The sequence below is a fragment of the Spinacia oleracea genome, chromosome 5 (assembly GCF_020520425.1).
Source record: "Spinacia oleracea cultivar Varoflay chromosome 5, BTI_SOV_V1, whole genome shotgun sequence".
Lineage (NCBI taxonomy): Eukaryota > Viridiplantae > Streptophyta > Magnoliopsida > Caryophyllales > Amaranthaceae > Spinacia > Spinacia oleracea.
In genome coordinates this window covers 26,250,035-26,274,127 of record NC_079491.1, presented here as the reverse complement: position 1 = coordinate 26,274,127, position 24,093 = coordinate 26,250,035, and the positions used below count along the sequence as shown (strand labels likewise).

The window sequence follows — 24,093 nt, the reverse complement described above, 5'->3', positions numbered from 1 at the left end:
ATAATGTTATATTTGTATGATTATTGACTCTGGCTATCAACTTTTATTTATTCTTTTATTATATTCTTAATTGCATGATAACTTTTGATTGATTACATCATCATTTTTGTCATTTAGTGATCCCATCTCAATAAGACCATTATTTGTAATTTAATATTTTTTTTTTTGCAATACTTTGTTTTTTTACGTTGTCAATGCATATTTGAATAATTAATATATTAAATTAACGGTAAGTAAAAATTATAAAAAATTAATTTTCACAAAATATATATTAAGATGAATCTAATAAGATTCAACATGAATATGTTTTTCCTAAAGTATAGATCATATAAAATAAACAAAGTAAATTATGCAAATAGTCCAAAAACCAAAGTGTTGTAACTATTTTGAAACGGAGGAAGTGGATACTATGATATCCTTAACAACACAGCCACACAGGTTATACTCTAATTAGTGCCTTAAACTTTGTACCCCGTAATATTCCAATCATTTTGCCTTCTTAATTATTCCAAAGTATTTAATAGTTGTATGGTCGTATAGCAATTAGCACATGATATGTTGTCAATGCGTGTATACCTAGGCCTAGCACGTATATGCGCACCAAATAATAATACTCCACATTTTATAACGCGTACAATGTCTTGAAAGGATTTGGTCCGAGCTTACAGATTCACAGGGTAGTTCAAAATATAAAGTATAAACACTCAACAATCTACATGTTTGGCAAGAAAAATGTGGTTAATTTTTTTCCAAAAATTGGTCAAGGAATGATAAGAGCTTGAGCTTTTAAGTGTGGAATCACTTTAGGGTGCGTTTTACTTGATTTTCATTTATTTTATTTAAAGTCATATTATACGAACTTATCAAAAACTTATTTTAGTTATAAATTTATTTGGCTAACCTATATTTTCACGAATTTAATTTATATGAACTTATTTTTTCTAAATGACGTAAACCAAATAGTTGAACATGTCCTTAGTTATACTGATGCAAGATATTTGTGAATACTAGTTGTTGGACCGTGCGCGTCCAAGATATACAATTTTATTTTTTAAAAACATTGCATAAAAGATATCCATTCACAAATTAATGGTAAATACTAGGAAATCTATATTAAATTTCGATTTGCATGTAACAGACAATACAAAATCATAAAACATTTACAATGTAAGTGTCATCGATAGTTAGGAGGCATAATATCAAGCCAAAAGGTGAGCTAGAGCTATATGCACTATTCCGAATCCTAATTAAATCAACTAATAACCTAAGATAGCAATACCAATCTAAAAGAAGTACAAAAATTAATCAAGACTAAACCTCCTTTGTTAGAGCTCTGTTTTCGTCTTTTGTCTTTGAGGATCTCTTCCTTTCGTGGCCTTTATACTCCAACCGAGAAGCCTTTTCAGCCTTAACAAGAACCGATAGGGAAGACCAAACTTCCTTCTGCTGCTCATTCACCCAACACAAGATAGAGTAGATCTTCCTTCCATCAGACTTGAGCTTGCTCTTGAGTCTTGACCTATAATCTTGCCGCTTTTCTTGATTTCTCGATTTTCAGCTCCATATCTCCTGCCTCAATCATCATTTGCAGGTGGCATAGAGCACCCAAACTGTATTCCACCATGTGTCTAAAGTGTTGATGATAATGCAAAGCGTGTAATTCTTGGATTAAAGTTGCGTGAGGAAGTCAGTTTGATCTACAGGTATACAGCGTATATAACTCTTGGCCACGGCTCAACTGTGGAGCATTCTGTTTATGGAAGAAAATTGATAACGCAAATATCAGTGCTTTATTATTTGCAATACTAAAGTCACGTGATCAAGTTCTTAGGTGGAATGTGGTTTCACAAATCTATCAAAGTTCTTCCAATCATGGTGGCCCACCTAATTATCTACTCCCTCTATCCCATAATAGTTGTTACACTCTCCTGGACACACATTTTAATGCGATAAGTAGTAGTGTGGTTATCAATTATTATTTTATTGAAAAAGTAGATGTGATAGAAGTTAGTGGGGGTATTTTTTTAATTGAATGCGAGAGGTGTGAGGACAAAGAAAGATTTAGTGGGAAAAGAGAGACAATATAATAATTGTGGGGTCATTCTTAATTTAGAAGTGTAACAACTAATCTGGGACGAGGGGTATTTGGGAGATGTTAGATTGTAATCGTGTGGCTCCGATCCCCTTTCAACCATATATACGAAGTTCAATCCCACTTGTATGGACCCCATTCACGCTATAATTAGCATGGACCAGGGTATTTTTGTAAATTAACTATATCTTCATAATATAGTCATTTCATTAAGAATAACTATTTTATACAAAGAGTAACTATATGTTCTGTGAAGTAACTATATCTTCATAATAGTAACTATGAAAAAATAATAATATAGCCATTTCGATAAGAATAACTATTTTATCTATAGAGTAACTAAATCATATAGAAAATAATTTTAACTGTAGAACAATTATTACGAAGTATATTTTAAAATAAGCAATATAATATAGATGCTTTAGAGGTCATACAATAACTTTTTCGATTATAGTTACTATTATTTCATATATTTACTGAAATAAAAAAAGAGTAACTATATCAAAAGTAAGAGTAATTATAACTCTTGAACAATAATTAAGAAAACATTAACTACATGATTAGTTGTTTTTAGCTACGACATTCTAATTATTTACATCTATTCAATAAGACACATTAAACTCAAATGTTTTTGAACTAAAAAGTACTAATCGCCACGTCCACGTCCCTTCTTTACACCAACACGTCCTCTCCTTCGACGTCCGCGTCCTCTCTTTTCTCTACCACGTCCTTGGTTTTCATTGTTGTCAAAATTTTCTTCCTCTTCTTCTCTTGCTTTTGTTTTCCTTGCAGAAGTTATTCTTCGCGCGACTTCAATTCTAGATGAATCATCTTTGTATTTCTGAATTAATAATATATAAACTAAGTTAATAATTTAACATTAAGTGTGAAAAAATGACATAGTAACTGTATAAAACATATAGTTTCTATTATGCATCATACAATAACTCTTTTAATTAATGATGGTAAGATATTCGTAGAATTGCAGATATAGTTATTGTTATAGTCATATAGTCACTGTCATAATAATATAGTCACTCTTATAATTACTAATAACATAGAGACAAAAAAAACATAAAAAGAACAAAATGATAACATAGTAACTATTTAAAACATATAGTTACTATTATACATGATATAGTATATTTTAATATTAATGATAGTCATATATTAGCAGAGTTGCATATATAGTTATTGCTATGATCATATAGTTAACTTGATCATAACATAGTAACTCTTATTAATAATAACATAGAGGACAACAAAGAACATAAAAAGAACATTATAATATACATAATAATTATATCAAACATATAGTTACTATTATACAAGACATAATACCTATAAATATTATTCATGGTCATGTAGTCACATTGTTGCGGACATAATTGGTGTGATTATAATATAGTAACTCTATCACTAAAAATATAGAATAACATCAAAAACATGCACAGAACATAATAAATTAAAATAGTAACTATTTCGAACATATAGTAACTATATAAAACATACAAATACTATTAAAGAAAATAAACATATGGTAACAAATCATGATAAAATAAACATAGTACCTAATTCAAAAATATAGTAACTATATAAAACATATAGTAACTATATAAAACATGCATATAGGAACTATTATTATAATATAGTAACTATTGTACACATATAATAACCATTATAATCATATAGCCACTATCTAAGAAGCGAACAAAAACATACTCTAAGTAACATAGTACATAATGTAATCGTATAGTAACTATTATTTATCAAAAAGTCACTATAAACTGTTAACATAATAACTATCTTAAACACATAGTTACTGTTTTAAACTTATAATAACTTTCTAAAAAATATAGTAACTATTTTAAACACATAGTTACTGTTTTAAAGTTATAGTAACTTTTAAAAAAAAACTATTTCGCAATATAAATTATAGGTAACTATATCATTTATATACTAACTATGTGAAACACTGGCCTTAATTTCAACAAAACAACAATCATTTCAAATCACTCAACAAAATAATAACCATTGCAATAGTAACTATTGTACACATATAGTAACCATTAAAATTACATAGTACCTCTTTAAACCACATAGTTACTGTATTACTCATACAATTAGTATTTAAAATCATGAAGTCACTAATCGAATTTGCGAAGTGAAAACGATATTTCGGCAAAACACAAACATTAATTTCTCCAAAACAACAAATATTTTCAATTTTAAATAAAAATAGACTTAAAATTCTTTAAAAAACAACAAACCGAGATGTGATCTCTAAAAATTCTTGCGAAGATTTGTAGACGAGCGCAAATTCTCCGATTCGGTTTCGACAACGACGAACCTCGTTCTTGATCTACTACTTCCTCCAATTTTTCCTCATCTAATAGATCCAATTGTAAGAATTGTAAGCTAATTACGAAGAAAATCGAACAAAACCTGGAAATTTGGGCTAAATTTTGAAAAGCATAGAGAGAAAATGAAGAGAGAGAAATGAAAGAGAAATGAACAGAATGTAGATCTGAAATTTTGAAAAATAAAAAAGTTTAAAACGTATATAAAGTGGGATAGACACAAATCGCATTTAAACTCTACAAAACACATAGTAACTCATTAAAACACATAGTTACTATCATACGCATATAGTTACTATTTAAAATCACAAAATAACTATCACGTGACAGTTACACATATTTCCCATACAAATTACTCCGTTGCCCTGGTCCACGCTAAGTTAGCGTGGACCAGGTTTATATTAGTGTAAATATACGAAGTTTGGAGTATATATTTTGCCTCCCAGAGTCCCAGCAATAATATAGGCAGACACACAAAAATAAAACCTAGTTGTGTTAACCTTGGGGCGTTTGTCACTTGAGAGCTTGTACCGGTAGTGACAAAATTTGCTTCTAAGTCAGTGGCTTACATACCACGGCGCAACTATTTTTTCCTATATGATCTATAATCGGGTAACATCTTATATGACTATTAATCGTAAATTCTCGGTTTCAACAGTTATTTTTCCTACATAAAGGTCAGAGAACAATACACAAGGTAGAGATGTTTACTCACTGATACTCTAGCTGCAGGGCACTGAACCTTTTGGACATATTTTTCTGTCATTTCAGGCTTAAGCGTTCTCCTTATGAGTGTTCCTCAATAAGTAGCATGACCTTCTCACTGGCCAGGAGATGGAGATCGACCTTGGATTTCTAGTCTTTGGATGCTTCTTGATCTTCAGCTATGAAGGCCATCGTTTGCATGGGTTCATGTTCCTTAAATCTAGGGGAAACGTGACCTCCTCTGTTTGTCTGAAGAACAACTTCTGACCTGAAAACACAACCTTCATTGTAAAAAAGAAAAAGAAAAAGAAGCCAAAGCCATAAAGGGTGAAAAAATTGATCATGTTCTGAAATTAATGTTGTCATATTAGTGAGGCTTCATATTCTGTTGCATTTTAAGACTAACGTGGGTAAACACATAAACAAGCATCTTATAATAATCAAGGACACAGAACATGCTATATGTAAACACTTCTAAGTGCAGGAAAATAAGGTTATTTATTAACTATTGTAGTCATACCTTAATGGATTTATCATCAACTGGTTACGCAAGCCTTAGCAAATGCACTGGTTAAACGACTCATGACTTTTGAATTTCATAATTGCTTCTTAAATTAGCACACATTTCAGATGTTCTAGTTCAACTTTTTTTATTTATCTAATGACAATTTCAAATTAGAGATCTGTAGTAAGGGAAGAATGATATATTTTCTCCATGTCCAAGTGTTTTAAGGCTAGCAAAAAGATAAGGAACAAACTTGAGCTTTGAGATCCCGAATTTCATTAGTTTCTTTGTTAGCTCGAGCAGCTCTAAGTTCTATACAGGCAACCTTCTCTGCAAACTTGAGAGTACTTATTGTCTCTCCGAAAATATTAGATTTTGGATTTATATGCACAAACATCAAGGTTTTAGCTTGTCCACCCTACAAGAGAAAGATATTCATATTTTAGCAATCAAAGACTGGTCGGCCTCTTAATAGACAAGGGTACTTATAAATTTAAATATTAGTACAAAGAAAAAAACACAAGATAAATTTGAGTAATGGGGATGAAATATATCCAAGAATAAATAATAAAAAATATCAAAGTTTAAATTATGACATCTATTAAGCTGGGTGCCTAGCAACGCGTGGATGGTGCAGGGGCCTGCACGTAGATCTACGTGCACCTGCACCAAAACGCAAAAACATTAAAAGAAAACGCAAAAAACAAAAAAACAAAAAAGAACATAAAAAACTAAACAGAAAGAACTAGAGTAAACAAAAAGAACATTAACTAAACCTGAAAAGAACACTAATGTCAAAAAACTAAAGAAAATGTACAAAAATAAAAATAACATATTCTCTCTCCTGATAACTATAAAAAGAACAACTATTTTTCAAAAAGAACATCGTGTGAAAAATACAATAGAAAAACAAAAAAAAAATACATATTATCGATAATATTATTAAATATTAAAAAACTGTAACAAAATTAAAAAGAACACAAAATAATTATAAAAAAGAACAACAACTTTTTTACAAAACACAAAGAACAAAATTAGAAGAAAAATAAAATAACAAAAACTCAAAAAAAAAAAACCACAATAAAATAAGAAAAAAGAACAGAACACATGAAAAAAGAACATCATTTTCTTTTTCCTTATCAAACAAAAGAACAGAATGAAAGGGACGAAAAGAACAACAAATCTATGTTCTTTTATTAGTTGTATTTGTTCTTATCAAACCAATTAGTGTTCTAATTAAAAAGACGAAAACGACGATACTTTGATGCACTTAAAACTAGATCTATATTTTTATTTAAATGTATTTTTGTTTTTATCCCACACATAAGATCTATGTTCTTTTATTAAGTGTTATTTGTTCTATTCAAACGATTTTATGTTCTAATTAAAAAGACAAAACGACGATTTTTTGATGCACTTAAAACTAAATCTATATTTTTAAAAAAAAGTATATTTGTTCTTTTACCACGAATCAGACTATGTTCTTTTTTAAGTGTTATTTGTTCTTTTCAAACCATTATATGTTCTTTTTTAACAATCTATGTACGTTGATATAAAAGAACAAACTATGTTGATGACACAGTAAAAATAAAGTTGTGAAAAAGAACATAACAATCCGAAAAGAACATTAGATGAAAAAACAAGGAAACGTACCTTAAACACTTATCAACATTTATCAGGAGCATCAACATTGAACTAGTGTTTTTCTTAATTCACTCATTTTCAACAAACGAGAAACATTCAGAAGGAATTTTAGAGAGAGAATAAGGAGAAAATGTATTTTTTTACTCTTTCATTTACCATCTCACTCTTTCTCTCTCGAAAAATCTCTCTTATGTTGAGAGAATATAAATCCTCTCCTCTCTCTCTCTCTCTCTAAAATGTATTTCTAAAATGACTAATGGTTATGACTCATAAGTACAATTATTATATATATAGTTGCTGAAAAATAGAAAATGAACAAATAGGAAGTAGAATCAAAGAATTGAAGAACAGAGAAGGAGAAAAGAAAAATTGTTAAAGGAGTGCATAATGAGAACCGTGCACGTGTTTTTATTTTGTTCTTTTAACAGAGTATTATGAAAAGAACAAATGAAAAGTCTTAAAGAACAAATATAGAGACTAAAAGAACAAGTCAAGTACTTTGTCCCACAATAACATATGATTCGGAATCATCATTTTCATCATTCTGTTATGCATTATCAAGCACATTATTCATAATATCTGAAAAAATAATAGGTTAATATGTATAAAAACAAGAAAAAGAACGCAATCAAAATAACAAAGGATAAATAAAAAGTAACAAGAAAAATAACACAATAAAATAAAAAGAACAAGTTATGAAATGCAAATAATATTGAAAATAATAAAAAAGAAGAACACAATAAAACAAAAGAACAAATTATGAAACGCAAATGGTCTATTTTTCTACTATAATGAAACTGTTCTTTTAATACGAGCATAATGTAACTGTTCTTTTCATTCGAGCATATGTTCTTTTAATACGTAAAACTGTTCTTTTCTGGAAAAAATCGTAATTACATAATCAAAATCTTCAAAATCAACGATTTCAACGAAATCAGCGTGTTATTACATAATTTGATTCATTAAAATCATCAAATTCATCAAAACACGATTATTACAAAATCAAAATAGTCAAAATCATCAAAAACACAACTATTACAAAATCAAAATCATCAAAACATGCCATTTGTTATTACAAAATTGAAAATTTACCTCCCAAAATCTGATTATCAGCTGTAGAATTCAGATTTGAAGAAGAAGAATCAATTTAATTTGATGTTGAAGCAGAAAAATCAACGAATTTTTGGGGATTTTCATTAATTTCTCTCTCTAAAACCCATTTTAGAAAACCTAGACTTTCTCTCTCCTCTTCACAGTTTGAATTCAAAACATAAAACCCAGAAGAATATATATCGCAAAAATAACAAAAATCAAATAAAAACGCGATAAACATAACTGAAAAGAACAGAGCCTTTAATGTTCTTTTGTTCAGAGGTGTTCTTTTGTTCAAGGGCATTGTTTTTTTTCCTGGGAATTTAATGAAAACGCGCGTTTTGTGTTTAATGTTGGTCGTTTTAATCGCGGTGCACCTAGAGCTACGTGCACACGCCTGCACCATCCAAATTGCGGGGTACCTAGACAATCTTGTGAGGACTTGAGTAAGTCTGTTATTCCTGTAAGGAATATGAGCATTCTTCTAAGCAAGAGCATAGATAACATCGCTATGCTTCCTTGAGCCTTTCTCCAACAGCCTCAGATTTTTCAACTCTCTCGCTACTGCTAAATCCACCAGAAGGAGACAACCTCTCAAAACGGACTCAATGATCAACTCTTTTGCTTGGACATGGATAGTTAAAATACTGCAAAAATACAAAATAAATATGTAAAACAAGATAGAAGAAATCGAGTACTTAAGAGACATTAGAATAAGAAGTAAACCTGTGAGATTTGCTACTCCTTTTGTTCAGGGTTGCACCAGCAACACGACTATTTAGGTCAAGCCCCATCAAGTCAAGGACATGTTTGGTGTAGTTAACTTCAACTAAACACACATCAGGTACATTCAGACCATTGACATGGGAATTGTTTCGAATACCTAACGTGGATTTGATTACAAATGTCTTCAATACTTATAAGATAAGAAGTTTATACCTAACGCCACGCTAGTTAAAGATATCTTATGGAAGAGCCATCATCAACTAAAAGGTCTCTGACTTGTTCATTGTATATATCAATCATCTGGACTCAAATTTCTTATACAATCATGTCAACTCTGGATTTTGAAATCTGAAATAGGTCTTCCAAAGCTAGGTCATTGAAACCCCAAGTATCTTCTGATGTGTAACCAAGGCCACTCTAAACACAAAAATATAGTTTTCATGAGGTATATTTCCAATAAACGAAGGCAAAGCATATCTAAACGCAACTTAAAACTAATACGGAGTAGGAAATAGACAATAACATAGTGTTTGTAAAGATGCAATCATTGAAACAATCTAAAACTGATCTGATGAATTGGGTAACGGCATATATTTTATCTAATCGCTAACTGAGTAACTGTTGTACCAGGGTCTGGCTGTACCCCAAAAACAACGCGCTCATATAGTTTGTTCATTCTTGTCGATTGTTTGTTCTTTTTTATTGTACTGTTTGTTCTTTCTTGTTGTACTGTTTGTTCTTTCTTGTTGTACTGTTTGTTCTTTCATGTTGTTTTTTAAATTCATCATCAAATTTTCATAATTGTTGTATTTTTTGTTCTTTCTTCTGAAATTTTATGTTCTTTTTTATATTGTTTGTTCTTTCTTGTTTATTTGTTTGTTTATAATAATCATATGGTTAATGTTCATAATTAAACTCTTCATTAATCTTTTATTCTTTCTTTTTGTATTGTTTGTTCTTTCTTGTTGTACTGTTTGTTCTTTCTTGTTTTTTTTTAAATTCATGCATCAAACTTATTGTTGTATTGTTTGTTTTTTCATGTTGGCTTTAAAATTCATCATAATTTTTTTCATAATTGTTGTATTGTTTGTTCTTTTTTCTGGAATTTTATGTTCTTTTTTATATTGTTTGTTATTTTTTGTTGAATTATTTGTTCTTTCTTGTTTATTTGTTTGTTCATAATAATTATCTGCTTTATTGTTTGTTCTTTATTGTTTTATTGTTGGTTCTTTCATGTTGGCTTTAAAATTCATCATAAAATTGTTCATAATTGTTGTATTGTTTGTTCTTTTTTCAGGAATTTTATGTTCTTTTTTATATTGTTTGTTCTTTTTTGTTGAATTATTTGTTCTTTCTTGTTTATTTGTTTGTTCAAAATAAATATATGGTTAATGTTCATAATGAAATTGTTCACTTCATTGGTCTTTTATGTTTTTACAAGCGTCTATATTGTTTATTTCCAAATACATAAATAAATGTTCATTTCCAAAATAGTAAATGTTCATTCTAAATAAATAAATAAATGTTCATTTCCGAAATAGTAAATGTTCATTTTTGTAGTTTATTTCCAAATAAATAAATAAATGTTCATTTCCAAAATAGTAAATGTTCATTCCAAATAAATAAATAAATGTTCATTTCTGAAATAGTAAATGTTCATTTTTGTACCAGTATATTAATGTTCATTTTAAACAACATAAAACGACATCGTTTTGGATGGGGGTACAACCAGCTTTGACTGTACCCGGGTATAGTCAAAAATTTGCGTATTTTATCTGCATGCAAAAAAGTTTAAAGTATATCAAACCCAAATACAAACCCATTGATAAGGCGGCAAAGTAATGTAACATATCATATTCTTGCATGAGGTGGATGGAAATCTTACGTTGGGTTGTATTCGTTCCAAATACTTTGTGAAACGAGAAGACAGAACAAGAATATCTTTGAAAAACAAGATGCGTGAAGGTAATATTTTGTATTAATTTAAAGGCTAAAAATTCTGGTTAATATTTGATTTTTTAATTTCAGGAAATTGAATCCGCTCGGTTTGTCCACTCTTCCAAGTCGGGAGGTGCAACAACACTGAAATAAATTGAATAAGGTTAGCTATAAAGAATCTCATCAAAAGTCAATCTATTGATTCCATATAATCTCTATAATCTTTTCTTGGTAAACCAAGAAGGCTTTATGGCATATGTCATAGGACAATATAGTTCATGATACTTATCTATGCCTTCAATACACCAACGAAAAGAATTCAGGGACCAGTCCATAATAAGGGAGTCCAAATGATCCATAATCTACATTATATATCTTGTAACTAGGCCAACACGACCTTGTGATTTTGTAATATAGAACACAAACCAAAATGTCAATAAGAATTGTCATGCAAGCATTCAACAACATTGCCCAAAGACAAATTAATTTTTTGTTGGGAATAAAAGAGAGCATGTGAAATCAGTTTGAAATTTCTTTGACATGAAGAATAAACCCACCTGTAGTAAAAGTGGAACATGCTAAATATTTGGAACATCATGAACATTAAGAATATGTTCGAGTCAATATTGGAAGTCAAGAAAGAAGCAACTAAAACCTGATAGAGTGAACTCAAAATTTTTAACAGCCAATTACCGGAACATGCAAAATTGTGGAAACTTCTCCTTAGTATTCTAGCAGCCATATAAAATAAAAAAAAATTACACATCTTCTTTTTAAGTATTGAGAAGATTGGAACTCTTCGAAGTGGATGTCTAATGAGAAAAACTCATTCAAATTCACAAGTAACCGAGATTTCGAAGGAGATAAGCAATAAGTTAAGTAGATCTGTCTCGTAATAGTTGCTACAAAATTAAGAGAAAAACCGACTCGTGCAGATCGACATGCAAGCAGATGAGGAGTCAATCCCTAATTCCCTAAGTTCTTGAACACTATGTTGAGTAGGCTTCGTTTCCTGCATGATAATACAAGAGGTCACAACTCACAACAGACAAAAAAGAACATGCTCTGAGAAAAAGAGACATTAGAAATACATGAAATATGACCATAGAACAAATAAAATGCAAACAATATTATCTGAGCCCATGAGTCATTTTAGGAGTAAAAAACACCTGCTCACCCACAACACCCAGAACAAGAATTAGGCTGACATGAATGAGGCAGAAATTTTCTTTTCCGTAAAGAGTATTCACACACCGAAAAAATTAAATTGTATCAGATCTATTCAGCAATAACTACTTCAAATCCAACAAAAAGAATTAGACATATCAACAATAAAAGATAATTGTCGTAGCGCTTCAATAAATGGGATTGACTCAACGTCAGTCAATAAGTTTCCAAGCATTGTGGTTGTAGAGAAACTAGAGTGGAAAGACAGCATACAAGGCTCCAATACAAGAATCAGTAGCAAGGAGGGCGATTTTTTTATAAAAGGAAGGGCAATTGAAAAATCGTCCTATTAGAACAAATCAAACAGGGCAAACGTACATCGCCTCCCTTGATAATAACAAAGAGGGCGAAAATTTTGTTTTGTCTTCTTTAACAATAATAAGGAGGGCGACTTTTAAATTTCGCCCTCTTTGATCAATTTAATAAAAAAACAAAAAAAATGTCAAACTCCTTGAAACTTCAGAGCTTAGGAACCAGAGATTAGAAGGTTTCTTCCGCCATCCCCAATTTCTCTTTCAAGAATACCAAAATTAAAACCCCTCCCAATCTTCATTTTAGCTTTCTCCTTCCCTAAATTTTCAATTTAACTTCTCTTCTCCCTTTCTCTCCCCTAAATCTCCAGTTTAGTTTCTCTCTCCGTCTTCAATTTCGCTAACCCTAATTTTATGTGTTTTGGTTGAAATTTGGTTGAGTTCGTATGAAAGTTGGTTGAGTTTGCTGAAATTTGCTTGAGTTCGCATGAAATTCGGTCCAATGGCACGTATTTTCCCATATCTGAAGCTCCTCTGGAGTTCGTCTGGTATCGTATTTGCTGAACTTCTCCTTCGCTTTGCGTTTTTTTTGTGTGGGCTGGTATTTGAATTTTGGACCTAATTAAGTGACGAATTACGAGATGTACAAGCAAATTACTAGTGTCATATTGATTTTGATTTTTTTTTCTAGTTCATCACTATTTGCCCAACTCTCTGTTTTATTGCGTTTTTGTTGTTGTAATATGGACGATTTGGCTATTTTTTTATTGAGATTATCTGAATTTTATTGATGGATATTTGATTATGGACTTTTAGCAGATTTGATTATGATTGTTTTGGATGATATAAGTCTGATTTTAGTTTGAACAAGCTTTTCTAATCCAAATAGTAGCCTTAGATGTTTATAGTTGATAAAATTAGGTGAATGTACTCTACTAAGCTTCTCAACATAATGAAATCCTATGTTTCTCTTAAGCTTCTCTTCCTGGAAAAGATAAAATTAGGTTTACCAGTTGCTTAGTATTAGAAACAACTAAATAATTAACTGAAATTTTTGTCTATTTCGTACTTCCAAGTTAATATTTGTAATTGAACTTTTGACTATACTAAATTGGCCCCTGCTTCTCCTTTGGGTCACATGACTACACTAGATTCTTACGGAATAATTGGTCTTGAATGTACCCGATCTACTTGAAAACAAATCAAGAGTATAGTTTGGGGGAAACAAAATTGTAGGGGGTTTTTTCGTCGTGCTCTTTGATTTCCCCTACGAGAATAAAGGCTTGGAGCTTTGTAGGTTTTTGGATTTCGAAGGAGTCGCCACCAAATAATTTTAAGGGTCCCGTTTGGAAAGACCAAATTTGACTCTTTAGTGGATAAGACATTGAATCTTAGAAACGGATGGGTGAGATCCGGGCAAGGGAACGAGATGCTTATTCCGCGAGCCTTAAAAATTGTATCCGAATGCATGGCATAAAACATTTTCGAATAACCCTAGTCATGACACTATGTGGGTTTGAACTTAGAATTTTAGCACATAGAATTTCTACTTGTATTGTGACCACTTTGCTTTAAAGTTAATTTAAGGGAACCTAAGGCCGGTTAGTCCAAGAAATTATCTTTGTTAAGCGCGGTGTAACTTGCATTTTGTTGTATTTAGCATGTGAGGTGATGAAAGCAATAAACAAGTAAAGCAACATCACAATAGAAAATAAATGCGTAATTAGTAAAGATACAACACCACCTAGAAAAAAGACTAGGTGGGAACCACATTGCCTAGAAGGACTAGGCAAGTAAAGTTGCATAAATAGTAAGTGCGGAATTAAAAGGTGCAATTGCGATATTGAAGTGCATAATTGAAAGATGCGGTATTGAAATTAAACTATTGTATTTGAGATCCGAACGCCAAACGACTTCTTAATAATAAGTGCGTCCGACACGGATTCAATTATAAAAATCTCAACTTTAGGACAAGTTGCTCATCCAAAAATGCCTTAGATTTTGGACATAGAAATTGAACTTGAAATATTGAATCTTGAATATTGAACTTAGGAGTCTTGAATCTCAAAGATTAGACCTTTTAATGTTGAAAAGGTTTCATCTTTGATATGCTCCATATTTTGAAATGATTCTAGTTTAAGGAAGTGATTACAAACAACCTTAAACATCATAGAATCTTGAAAATGAGACTTGCACTTGAGTATTGAAATGAGGAGTCTTGAATCTCAAAGATTAGACCTTTTAATGTTAAAAAGGTTTCACCTTTGATGTGCTCCATAACTTGAAATGTTTCTAGTTTAAGGAAGTGATTACAAACAACCTTAAACATCATAGAATCTTGAAAATGAAACTTGGACTTGAATATTGAAAAGAGGAGTCTTGAATCTCAAAGATTGGACCTTTAAATATTAAAAAGGCCTCACCTTTGAATACTCCATATTTTGAAAATGATTCTAGTTTAAGGAAGTGATTACAAACAACCTTAAACATCATGGAATCCATAACTTTGTAATTGAATCATAGAAAATGTTGATTTTGTAAAAATATGTGATTGTTGTAAGTGCAATTTAAGAGTAAAAGTGCCAACTTTACTAATCATTTTGAAAGAGAAATTGTAGAAAACATAGTAGATTAGGATTGAGATTTGGAATTACCTAGTTAGGTTTAGGTTAGAATTCCTCTTGGAGCTCCCAATTGCTTGAATGCTTGAGATTTGTATGAGATTTTTGAAGTTTTTGTATTTGATTTTTGAGGGGGAATTTCATAATTACGACGTTCTGATTGTAATTTGGTGCCCTAAAGTGCTTGAAAATCAGCGTTTAAATAGAAAAATGGATGGCTAAATGCCAGATAACAGTTGCGCCCAGCGCAGGCCACGACGCCTGGCGCCGCTGACGTGGCACATAAAACGCCAAGCAAGGACGATGACACCGTCCTTGCGTTTGGCTTTTAGTGAGCGTACCTTTGTACAAAATGTACGAGCTTTGACACGTAGCACTTGCTTAATGGTTAAAGCTTTGATTTTGCAACTAAAAACTAGCCGTTTTCGGGTTTTTGAATTCGGTTTTACGGGACGAGGCCCGGGTTGCTTGGTTTTGTGGGTCGCCGCCCAAATTTGAATTGCTTAGTGTCATTTTATCTGGAAAAGGTCTTGTAATATTTAAAGTCGTATATTTACAAACGTGACTACATAACTGTGTCAATTATCACGTAAATAAGAAGGAAATATTACGTAACATTCACAAATATTTCGTATAATTATAAATATCGCTGCCAATCTAATTACCCGGGATATTTTCCAAACCAAAAAAACTACCCCGCAGTTCATTTTTAAGAAACAAAATTTTGTTCGTCACATCGTCTTATCTTTTTGGGTCACACTCCCTTCCCCTCTCTCTCTCTCTCACCTTTTCTCAGGTAAACCGAAAAGGCAAATTAAAAAAAAACCGAAATACTCGCGAAGCAAACGCCGCAGCTGCCCCCCTCCCATCCGAGTCGACTCAGCCTCAACTCGCTTGCTCACCTTCTTCTTCTTCTCTCTTTCTGCACCATTTCTCACATTCCAATCAATCGAAACGTTTCGTCTAATTCAGCATCTTTCAATCCATGGCGGTGTCCCTTCTCCAATTTGTAAGTATATCTCTCTTCTCTCCGTCTTCCTTCAACCATTTCTATTAAAAAAATTAACTTTATTTTATCTTCTTTTTAATACGTGCCAGAGAAATTCGAAGCTCGATTGATAAACCTAGGTATTGCGATTAATCAAACAATTGAAAATTTGGGGATTTTTTTTATGATTGCCGTATGATTGGGGGTTTCTTTGATTTTGCGTGTTAAATGCGACTAAGGGTTTGATGAATTAGGGTTTGTAGCTGTTAATTTTGTCGAACGGAAGGAGTTTGATTTTTGAAGCATTTGGAAAAGAAGCTGGGATTATTGAATTATAATCGGTAGGGTTTATTTCGCTGGATACAATCACGGGGAAGATAGGTGTAGGTTCAGGGGGATAATGTGTATGTTCTGTGTGATTCAGAAGTGGTCGCGCAGGGTTGCTACTATGCTGCCTTGGTTAGTCATCCCGCTTATCGGGCTATGGGCTTTATCTCAACTCCTACCGCCCGCTTTTAGGTTCGAGATTACATCCCCGAGATTGGCTTGTGTGTTTGTATTGTTGGTTACCTTGTTCTGGTATGAGGTTTTGATGCCACAGTTATCTGCTTGGCGGGTGAGGAGAAATGCCCGTTTGAGGGAGAGAAAGAGGAATGAGGCGTTGGAGTTGCAGAAGCTGAAAAAGACTGCTACTAGGAAGTGTAGGAACTGCTTGACACCTTATCGGGATCAGAACCCGGGTGCAGGGAAATTCATGTGTTCGTATTGTGGGCATATATCAAAAAGACCGGTTCTTGACTTGCCTATCCCTCCTGGTATTTCAAATTCTGGAATTATTAAAGAATTGTTTGGTAAGGGTGGAAAGATATTGAATGGGAAGCCCTGGTCGGATAATATTTCGCCCTGCAGTCAAGAATGGATAGAGAGTGGGAATTGGATAGTTAATGGCTCTTTTCCTGTTAAGTCTTCTTTTTCGCCACGAAAGAATGGTGTTGGATTGTTCGGCAGAAGTGAATCATGCCTTGTAGAGAAGTCTTATTCAGGTGTATACCTTTTCCCTTGCAGACTCTTGACGTCGTTTTTGCTAAGTATAAGGTGGCTTTGGAGAAAGCTTTTTAGGATTAGCTCCTCAGAGGATTCCTCATCAGATGCTGATCATAGGGGGATGATCAAGAAGGGTGAGAATGGTATCACAGGTCATGAGAGCAGAGGTGAAAAAGCTCGCCGTAAAGCTGAAGAGAAGAAGCAAGCTAGAATAGAGAAAGAACTCTTGGAGGAGGAAGAAAGAAAGCAAAGGGAGGAGGTGGCCAGATTGGTTGAAGAGCGCAGGAGGTTGAGAGATGAAAAGATAGAAGCTGAGAATCGTGCTAAAGGAACCTCCTCGTTGAAGGAGAAAGATAGTAAGAGGGAAGCTGAGAAAAGGCGTCAGGAACGGAGAAAGGAAAAAGACAAAGGATCTAGTAAAAGTAACTCTGATGTGGATGAGTTGGAAAAGAAACCGGGGAAGGAAAATGACAGGAAGCGGGAAACTGAAAGAAAAAATGAAACTGACCGACGCGATTCTCCAAAATCTGGGGTAGATGGTGTGAAGGGTCAGTACACTGAGACCGGTTATGGAGCAAAGGGTAATTCTACAAACAATTTTAGTAGAGGGAATGTTGGTGCTAGATATTTTGATCGCATGAGGGGTACTTTTTTGTCTTCTTCAAAGGCATTAACTGGCAGTGGTTTTTTTGGCAAAGCCCCATCTGCCTTTCCTGCTTCCAAAGAATTCAAGCCCAATGGTTCTGTTGAATGTTCCGTAGTATCAAACAGCAAACGTGATTCTATTCCACCAGAGCGTCTGCCTGGAAGAACTATTATGACTGTAGATGACACAAGCAATATTCAACCTGTAAGTCATCTATCTATTTGTTTGCTGACATGTTTGGTTATCCCTTCTTTTGTTCTTTCTCTTTTTTTGGGTTGGGGATGGGGAGGGGATGTTATTCCACTTTGGTTGACAAGTAGCCTTTATTTACCTGTTGTCTAGATATGAAAACTTGTGACCCAATGCAATTTATGATTATCATGTTGATAAATTTTAGTTGCTTGTGCTTCAGGTCACTTCAGATATGCAGCTTAAGACACAACCGAAGTCATGGCAACAGTTATTTACTCAAATTCCACCCTCTCATCCCAATGTAATTAGCAGACCAAGTGGAAAGTCTCAAGCAGCAGGAAGTGCTCAGCTACCTTGCTCAGTATCCTCTGCACCGCTTTATGATAACCCAATTAATTTGCCATCTCCATTTATGCTTCGCTCTTTTTCAAGTGGGCCACTGACTAATAGTTCTAGCCTACCTGTTGCAAAGGATCCATTCTTTCCTAGTGTTTTGGACAAGCCTCATGATTTTTTCCCGGAAGAGCCAGAGCTGTTCGAGGATCCGTGTTATGAACCTGACCCTGTATCACTTCTTGGGCCTGTTTCAGAATCGCTTGATAATTTTCAGCTGGACCGTGGCAGTAGCTTTGTAAAAGATGGAATTGGAAAATCTTGTGCTATGGTCAATGTTTCCACTCATTTGGATGTCACTAGGCCTTCTCCAATCGAATCTCCATTGTCGCGACTGAGAGTTGCTGATGAAAAGTCGAATAACCATAGCCACTTCTCTAGTAGTCCAAGGGCCCTTGATATGCACTTTTTTCCAGCTGCTGACTTGAATGATATTAGTGATAAGGGAACATGGCATATGTGGAATTCTTCCCCACTTTGTCCCGATGGGTTAAGCATGGTAGGTGGTTCTGCCAGTTGGATTACACCTCTAGAGCGAAGCAGACTGAACAATGACGACATGATGCATCAATCAACGCAGAAGTCTACGGCTTCTTTGTTTGCAAATGAGGGTCATATTGTTTCTGGAACACATTCTCCACAGAAGAATCTCATGGGAAATGGTCAATGTTTTAGTGCCTTTGGTGCCTCTGTTCCTAGCTCTAATGATCAAGATCAATGGCAGAACGCTTTTTTTCCGCCACTGTATAGCAGTGAAAGCAATTTTCCTATTAGTCCTTCTGAAGAAGCTTCTGAGAAAAACATTTTTTTTGGAAGTCCTAGCAGGGCTGCAGCCAATGCTCTTGATCCATCCACTGCCAGCTGGTCCAAGTGAGTTATTACCTTTATCCATCTAGGATGCTATTCCTTCATTTACTATTTGGTGTTCTATTGCTTGAGGATGGATGGCAACTTACACGTAATGTGTTATGTGCATTAGCTTATGTATCAATTGTTTCTTTATGCTCTGTTGTTACCCGGGTTACTTAACTTATACTCTGGACACATGCAAGGACTTGCCTCGTTGTCTTCAGTATAGAAAAATAACTGCCTTACTGCTTTCTCTTTTATCTCTTTTCTTAGTGTGTTGAGGAAGGGGCAGTGTATCACTTTGTGATTATCTGAGGCCTTTTACCTGAGTAAAATACGTACATACAAATTTGAAAAGGTGAAATGCATAAATCTGACACTTAAATCCGAAGAATTTGCTTTTGTAGTATATTAACAATTGTTTGCTAAATTTGTTTGAAATATCTTGTTGGATGAATTGCTTCTGTTTGTTTTACATTCGCTGTGCGCCTGTCACAGTGAATATTTAGCATAATTTTGGTAGTTATACCTGTTGTACATCTGGGTGAGGACTGGTAGAGTTCTTGAGAATCTGAGATCTTCTTGGTCAATTTAAAATATATTGGGGACAGACAAGTGTGTTTTCCGAAGTCCTTTCTTCCTGTTGTTTGTACTTCCCTTCCTGCTTCTCTGATGAGTATTTTTTTTTTTGGGGGGGGGGGGGGGGGGGGCGGATGTATCGATATCTTTCTCTTTTTTTCTGTCGCTCCTAAACTGTACCAATTTAAAATTTGTCCTGATTTGTGCTACCTTTGAAGACACTCCGTGGTAATAGTTCTCCAATTGAAAAACTGTCTTGTTTTCGTACACTTTTAATCATTAACCCAGTCTTGAATCTTGACGTATCAAAATGTAAAACGCCAGACACTATTTCTATGTCCACGTGTTTTGTAACACTGATGGTGGTCCTTTTTTTTTTTTTTTTGGTTTCTTTCACATAGGCTTAATTTGCATTGATAAAAAGAAAGTTTACCAACCTAAACTACACCACTAAGGTCTTTCAAGACCATTACAAAAAAACCTAAACAAATTACATTACTTGGGTCTTTAAAGACCATTACAAAACAACTAGGCATTCCTTGTGTGTAACCTTGTTTGTTGAGAGGGCCTTGCTTGCACCACCAACGAGGTGTAATCGTGCCAAAGCTGTTGTTGGCCATGATTTCCTTGTAGGAAATGGAAAGGAAGTTGGGGAGGTATTCCTTTGTTAACCTGTAAACTTTGGAAGACAAAGAAAGGATCGGTAGTATAAAAATGTCACGACAGGGTTGAAAAGACCTTGTTAAACGCTCACAAGCATCTAGAGTCACTGAATGTGACTTCGGTTGCAAGCAATGAACTCCCATAAAATGGGGAGCTGCTTTCAAATTATGGATTTTGAAAGCGTTGAATTTTCGCAACGCTAACCTAAAATGAGAATTAACAAAAAGGTAATCCCAAAGACCAACTAACGACAAATACAACCCATGAACACCAAACCTTCCACAGCCTAACATCTCCTTCCTCTGCCATACAACCTAAAAGCTTTACTCTAAGGTCACTTCCAAAGCAACTTAACATCTCCCAGCACCACCCAACTCCTCCTCCACTGCCTCAATACTCCTAAAAAGACATAACCATTTGGTATGAACAACTAAACACCACACCAACAAAAACCATGTTTGATTACCAACGCCAACAAAACTCGTAAGGAAACCGAACAACTAAACCACAAAGAAGCCATAGTAACATCAAACTATTAATGCACAACATAAGGAAATAACCAGCCCACTCAAAGAGCAACTAAGCCTACAAACAACAGGGTATCGAGCCTTTGGGACACAGAACGACAAATTAAGACCACCACCTAATTACTACTACGTCGGAGGCACGCAAGCTCACCGGAGGCCGTTAAGGCTACGACCACCAGCGAGCAAGCGGCGCGGCGCTAGGGTTTGGGGGTTTTTTTGGGTTTCCTGAGAGGGGAGGAAAGGTAGACAGAGAAGGAAGGGTGAAAATGTCTTATCTTCCTGACTTAAGAGGTGAATTTTCCAACCCATTGGTGGTCCTTTTGAGGCTTTATTTAATAACTATTCAATTGGTGTAAGTACGGAAACGGATACGGGGGGGACGGAAAACGGGAACGGCAGGGATTTGGAAAATAAATTCAAGAAATTTAAAATTTATACATTTGGCACTACCACAGAATAAAAGACAAAGAAGTTAATTTAATGATCCAAAACAAAGAGAATTGCTTTAGTTGGATTTTGAAAGAAAAAGTAGGAATTTTGTGTGGATCAGCCATGCTCATCCAACCCCATAGATTGCCGCTTTTGCAAAAGTATATAAATCCATGACCCATTAATTCCACAAGTAAAAATCAATTACTCGATGGAGAATTTGGAAAAGAATGGAGGAGAGAGAAAAGGGAGAAAAGGAGTAGGAGTGAGATAGATATGACAGAAATTACTCATCAGAGATAGACATTATGCCAGAACAGCAGCGGCAGCCAACTCCCTTGGTTGGGGGTGACTACGTTATGAGAGCAATTGAAGTCTGAAACCCTACTGAAATTTCCGTACCTTGTTTTTTGTACTTTTGACTTTTTGCAAACAACAACCCTGAAACGTACCCTGCGTACCGAGGACGTATCCATGGAGTGTCCGTACCATCCCGTACTCATGAAGTACCCTTACTGATTCTTCACTTTATAGAAGTACCCATGCTTCACAGTTGGTACCTTCAGTTGCAAAGGATAATGCTTAGTAGCAACAAAAAACGATGGATAAAGAGGATCTTTGTTAGTATTGTAGAGTTTGTACTGAATCTTTGGTTTTGCCTTACTGTATGTTATCAGCCAAACTTATCAAGTTTAGATCTTGAATTTTGGAAAATGCTGATACGGAAATCAATCTGAATAGGCTATTATGTTAATTTGATCTAGCTACTTATCTTCCTCCAGTTCTTTTTATTTGGAACCTTTCCGATTTATGGAAATATCATATTAGTTGCAACCAAGCATGTCTAGGTAACTTTTGTACCTGTACCATTACCAAGGTACCCTGTAAACGAAAGAAGTGGAGGTAGTAATAGGAAATCAAGTATCCATTTGAAGTTCAGTATATTTGTGTTCAGTTTTTCTCTGCAAAAAGATAGAAGTTTTTCCCACAATTGGTTGTTTGCTTCTAATTCACCGTCACATTTTAGACATTAAGTAGTTTCACAAATCACAACAGTTTTTATATTACATTCCTTCAGAGTTCAGATTTTGAGGATGCCCAGTTATTTTAGTTGTTTTTTCTTTTTGTTCTCGTATCTCAAATTTGAAGACCATATGGGAACTTTCATGATTTCAACAACTGTCTGGATAGCTCTTCTTTGGTAGGTACATATTGGTCTGGGCCAGGCCCAACTTTATCAGGTATAGAAGCGTAGGACCCCTACGAGAATTGAACCCTTGCGTCAACTCGTCAAGGGCTGAAGGGTAGGAGGTCTAACCACTCATCCGTTCTTTGGTTCTTGTCTAAATTGCCATTTCCCAAGACTAGAGAGTTAAAAGACAAGTTTCTGATGATTTTCCTTTTCCTCTTCACTTCTTATTACTGTCTCAGAAGAATATATATGACAAGTTTCTAGATTGCATCATTCTAACTCCAATCCGTTGTCCACCCCGTATATTATACAATTTGTGGATAACAGCAATCCTGAAGGCCTGAACCCAATGATCAGAGTATTGATCGAGCCATATGATTATACGTCCATCTTTTACTTTTTGATCATTTAAATTTGTAGATTTCTTCTTTCTCTCTTGAATTTTATCATAAGGGCTTGGTGAAGGTCGATGTTACCACAATAGCAACCTACTAAGCCCAAACCTCCCGTTCGCTTCACCTATGTGAAGGACAAAGAGGGAGTAATTCTAGGCAATGCATTATAATTCTATGGACAATTCTATTAAGTCGTGTGGAATGTGTCATTGAGTAGATATACACAAGTCAGAGGATACGGCTGCACTTGGCATTCATTGTGTACTCATTGTTAAATTCTACTTCTTCGGAGTTTGTGTGATGTCTTGCTTGATAATTTCAGATCAGATAAATATTTGAACTTTATTTGACATTAACCTCATGAAAGGTCTTCCTACCTCTGCAACCCCCTATCCCAAGCAGAAGGGGTAAGAAGATGGAGAAGTTGCCAAATAGTGGTTGAATGGCCATATATTGACAGAATACTGTTTGCTACGCTCATTAGCTCTCTTGTTTGACATTAATTGCTCTCAGATGATGTCTAACGACAATATTAATTTTCTCTTTTGGCAGGAATGAATGGTCTGTTCAGGAAACCGGAGAAGGCGTTACAAATCCATCTGTTGTCAAATCCCCGTATGGTGGCTTATATTCACCCCCAGATGTACAGTCTCTTTGGTCATTTGGATGATAATTTTAAAAACAAAAAAAAGAACATAAAAAAAACAAAAAGAAGAAAACTTACGAGGGTACTTTTTAGTATACATGTTCTTGACAATGTTTACTTACATTAGCAATGGGTTAGGAATACAAAAAAGGGCATGCATGCTTTTAGTGCATCCGCGGGAAAGATGACTAGTTTTGTCCCTTCCCATGTTCATCGGTTTATATTCCATGTCTATGAGCATGAAAGTTCTTATTTGTTCTGTTATCCGGTTATTCGTTTTGGTTCTAGCTTTGATTTCATTTTGTGCACAGAAAAAGGTTCAGCAAATATGTTATCCCCAGATGCTTTAGAACTCTAGAATCATAGATCATGTATAGATTCACATGTAG

General features: G+C 34.1%; 1 protein-coding gene and 1 pseudogene across 1 annotated transcript; one reads left to right on the top strand and one right to left on the bottom strand.

The window, feature by feature from the left end:
- Positions 1 to 5,119: 5,119 nt before the first annotated feature.
- LOC110785118 (kinesin-like protein KIN-14F) lies at positions 5,120 to 16,209 on the bottom strand (annotated as a pseudogene).
- LOC110785133 (uncharacterized) lies at positions 15,880 to 23,968 on the top strand. Its single transcript, XM_021989575.2, has 4 exons — positions 15,880 to 16,170; positions 16,260 to 18,043; positions 18,252 to 19,294; positions 23,611 to 23,968. Exons 2-4 carry the CDS (start codon positions 16,550 to 16,552, stop codon positions 23,726 to 23,728), a joined length of 2,655 nt encoding a protein of 884 aa, XP_021845267.1. The 5' UTR covers positions 15,880 to 16,170; positions 16,260 to 16,549; the 3' UTR covers positions 23,729 to 23,968.
- The last annotated feature ends 125 nt before the right edge of the window (positions 23,969 to 24,093 follow it).

Bases quoted from the DNA above. Each gene is read 5' to 3' on its own strand.
- LOC110785133 (XM_021989575.2), top strand. From the start codon at position 16,550: ATGTGTATGTTCTGTGTGATTCAGAAGTGGTCGCGCAGGGTTGCTACT. The intron at 18,044-18,251 runs GTAAGTCATCTA...CTTGTGCTTCAG, and splicing joins ACACAAGCAATATTCAACCT to GTCACTTCAGATATGCAGCT. The intron at 19,295-23,610 runs GTGAGTTATTAC...CTCTTTTGGCAG, and splicing joins TCCACTGCCAGCTGGTCCAA to GAATGAATGGTCTGTTCAGG.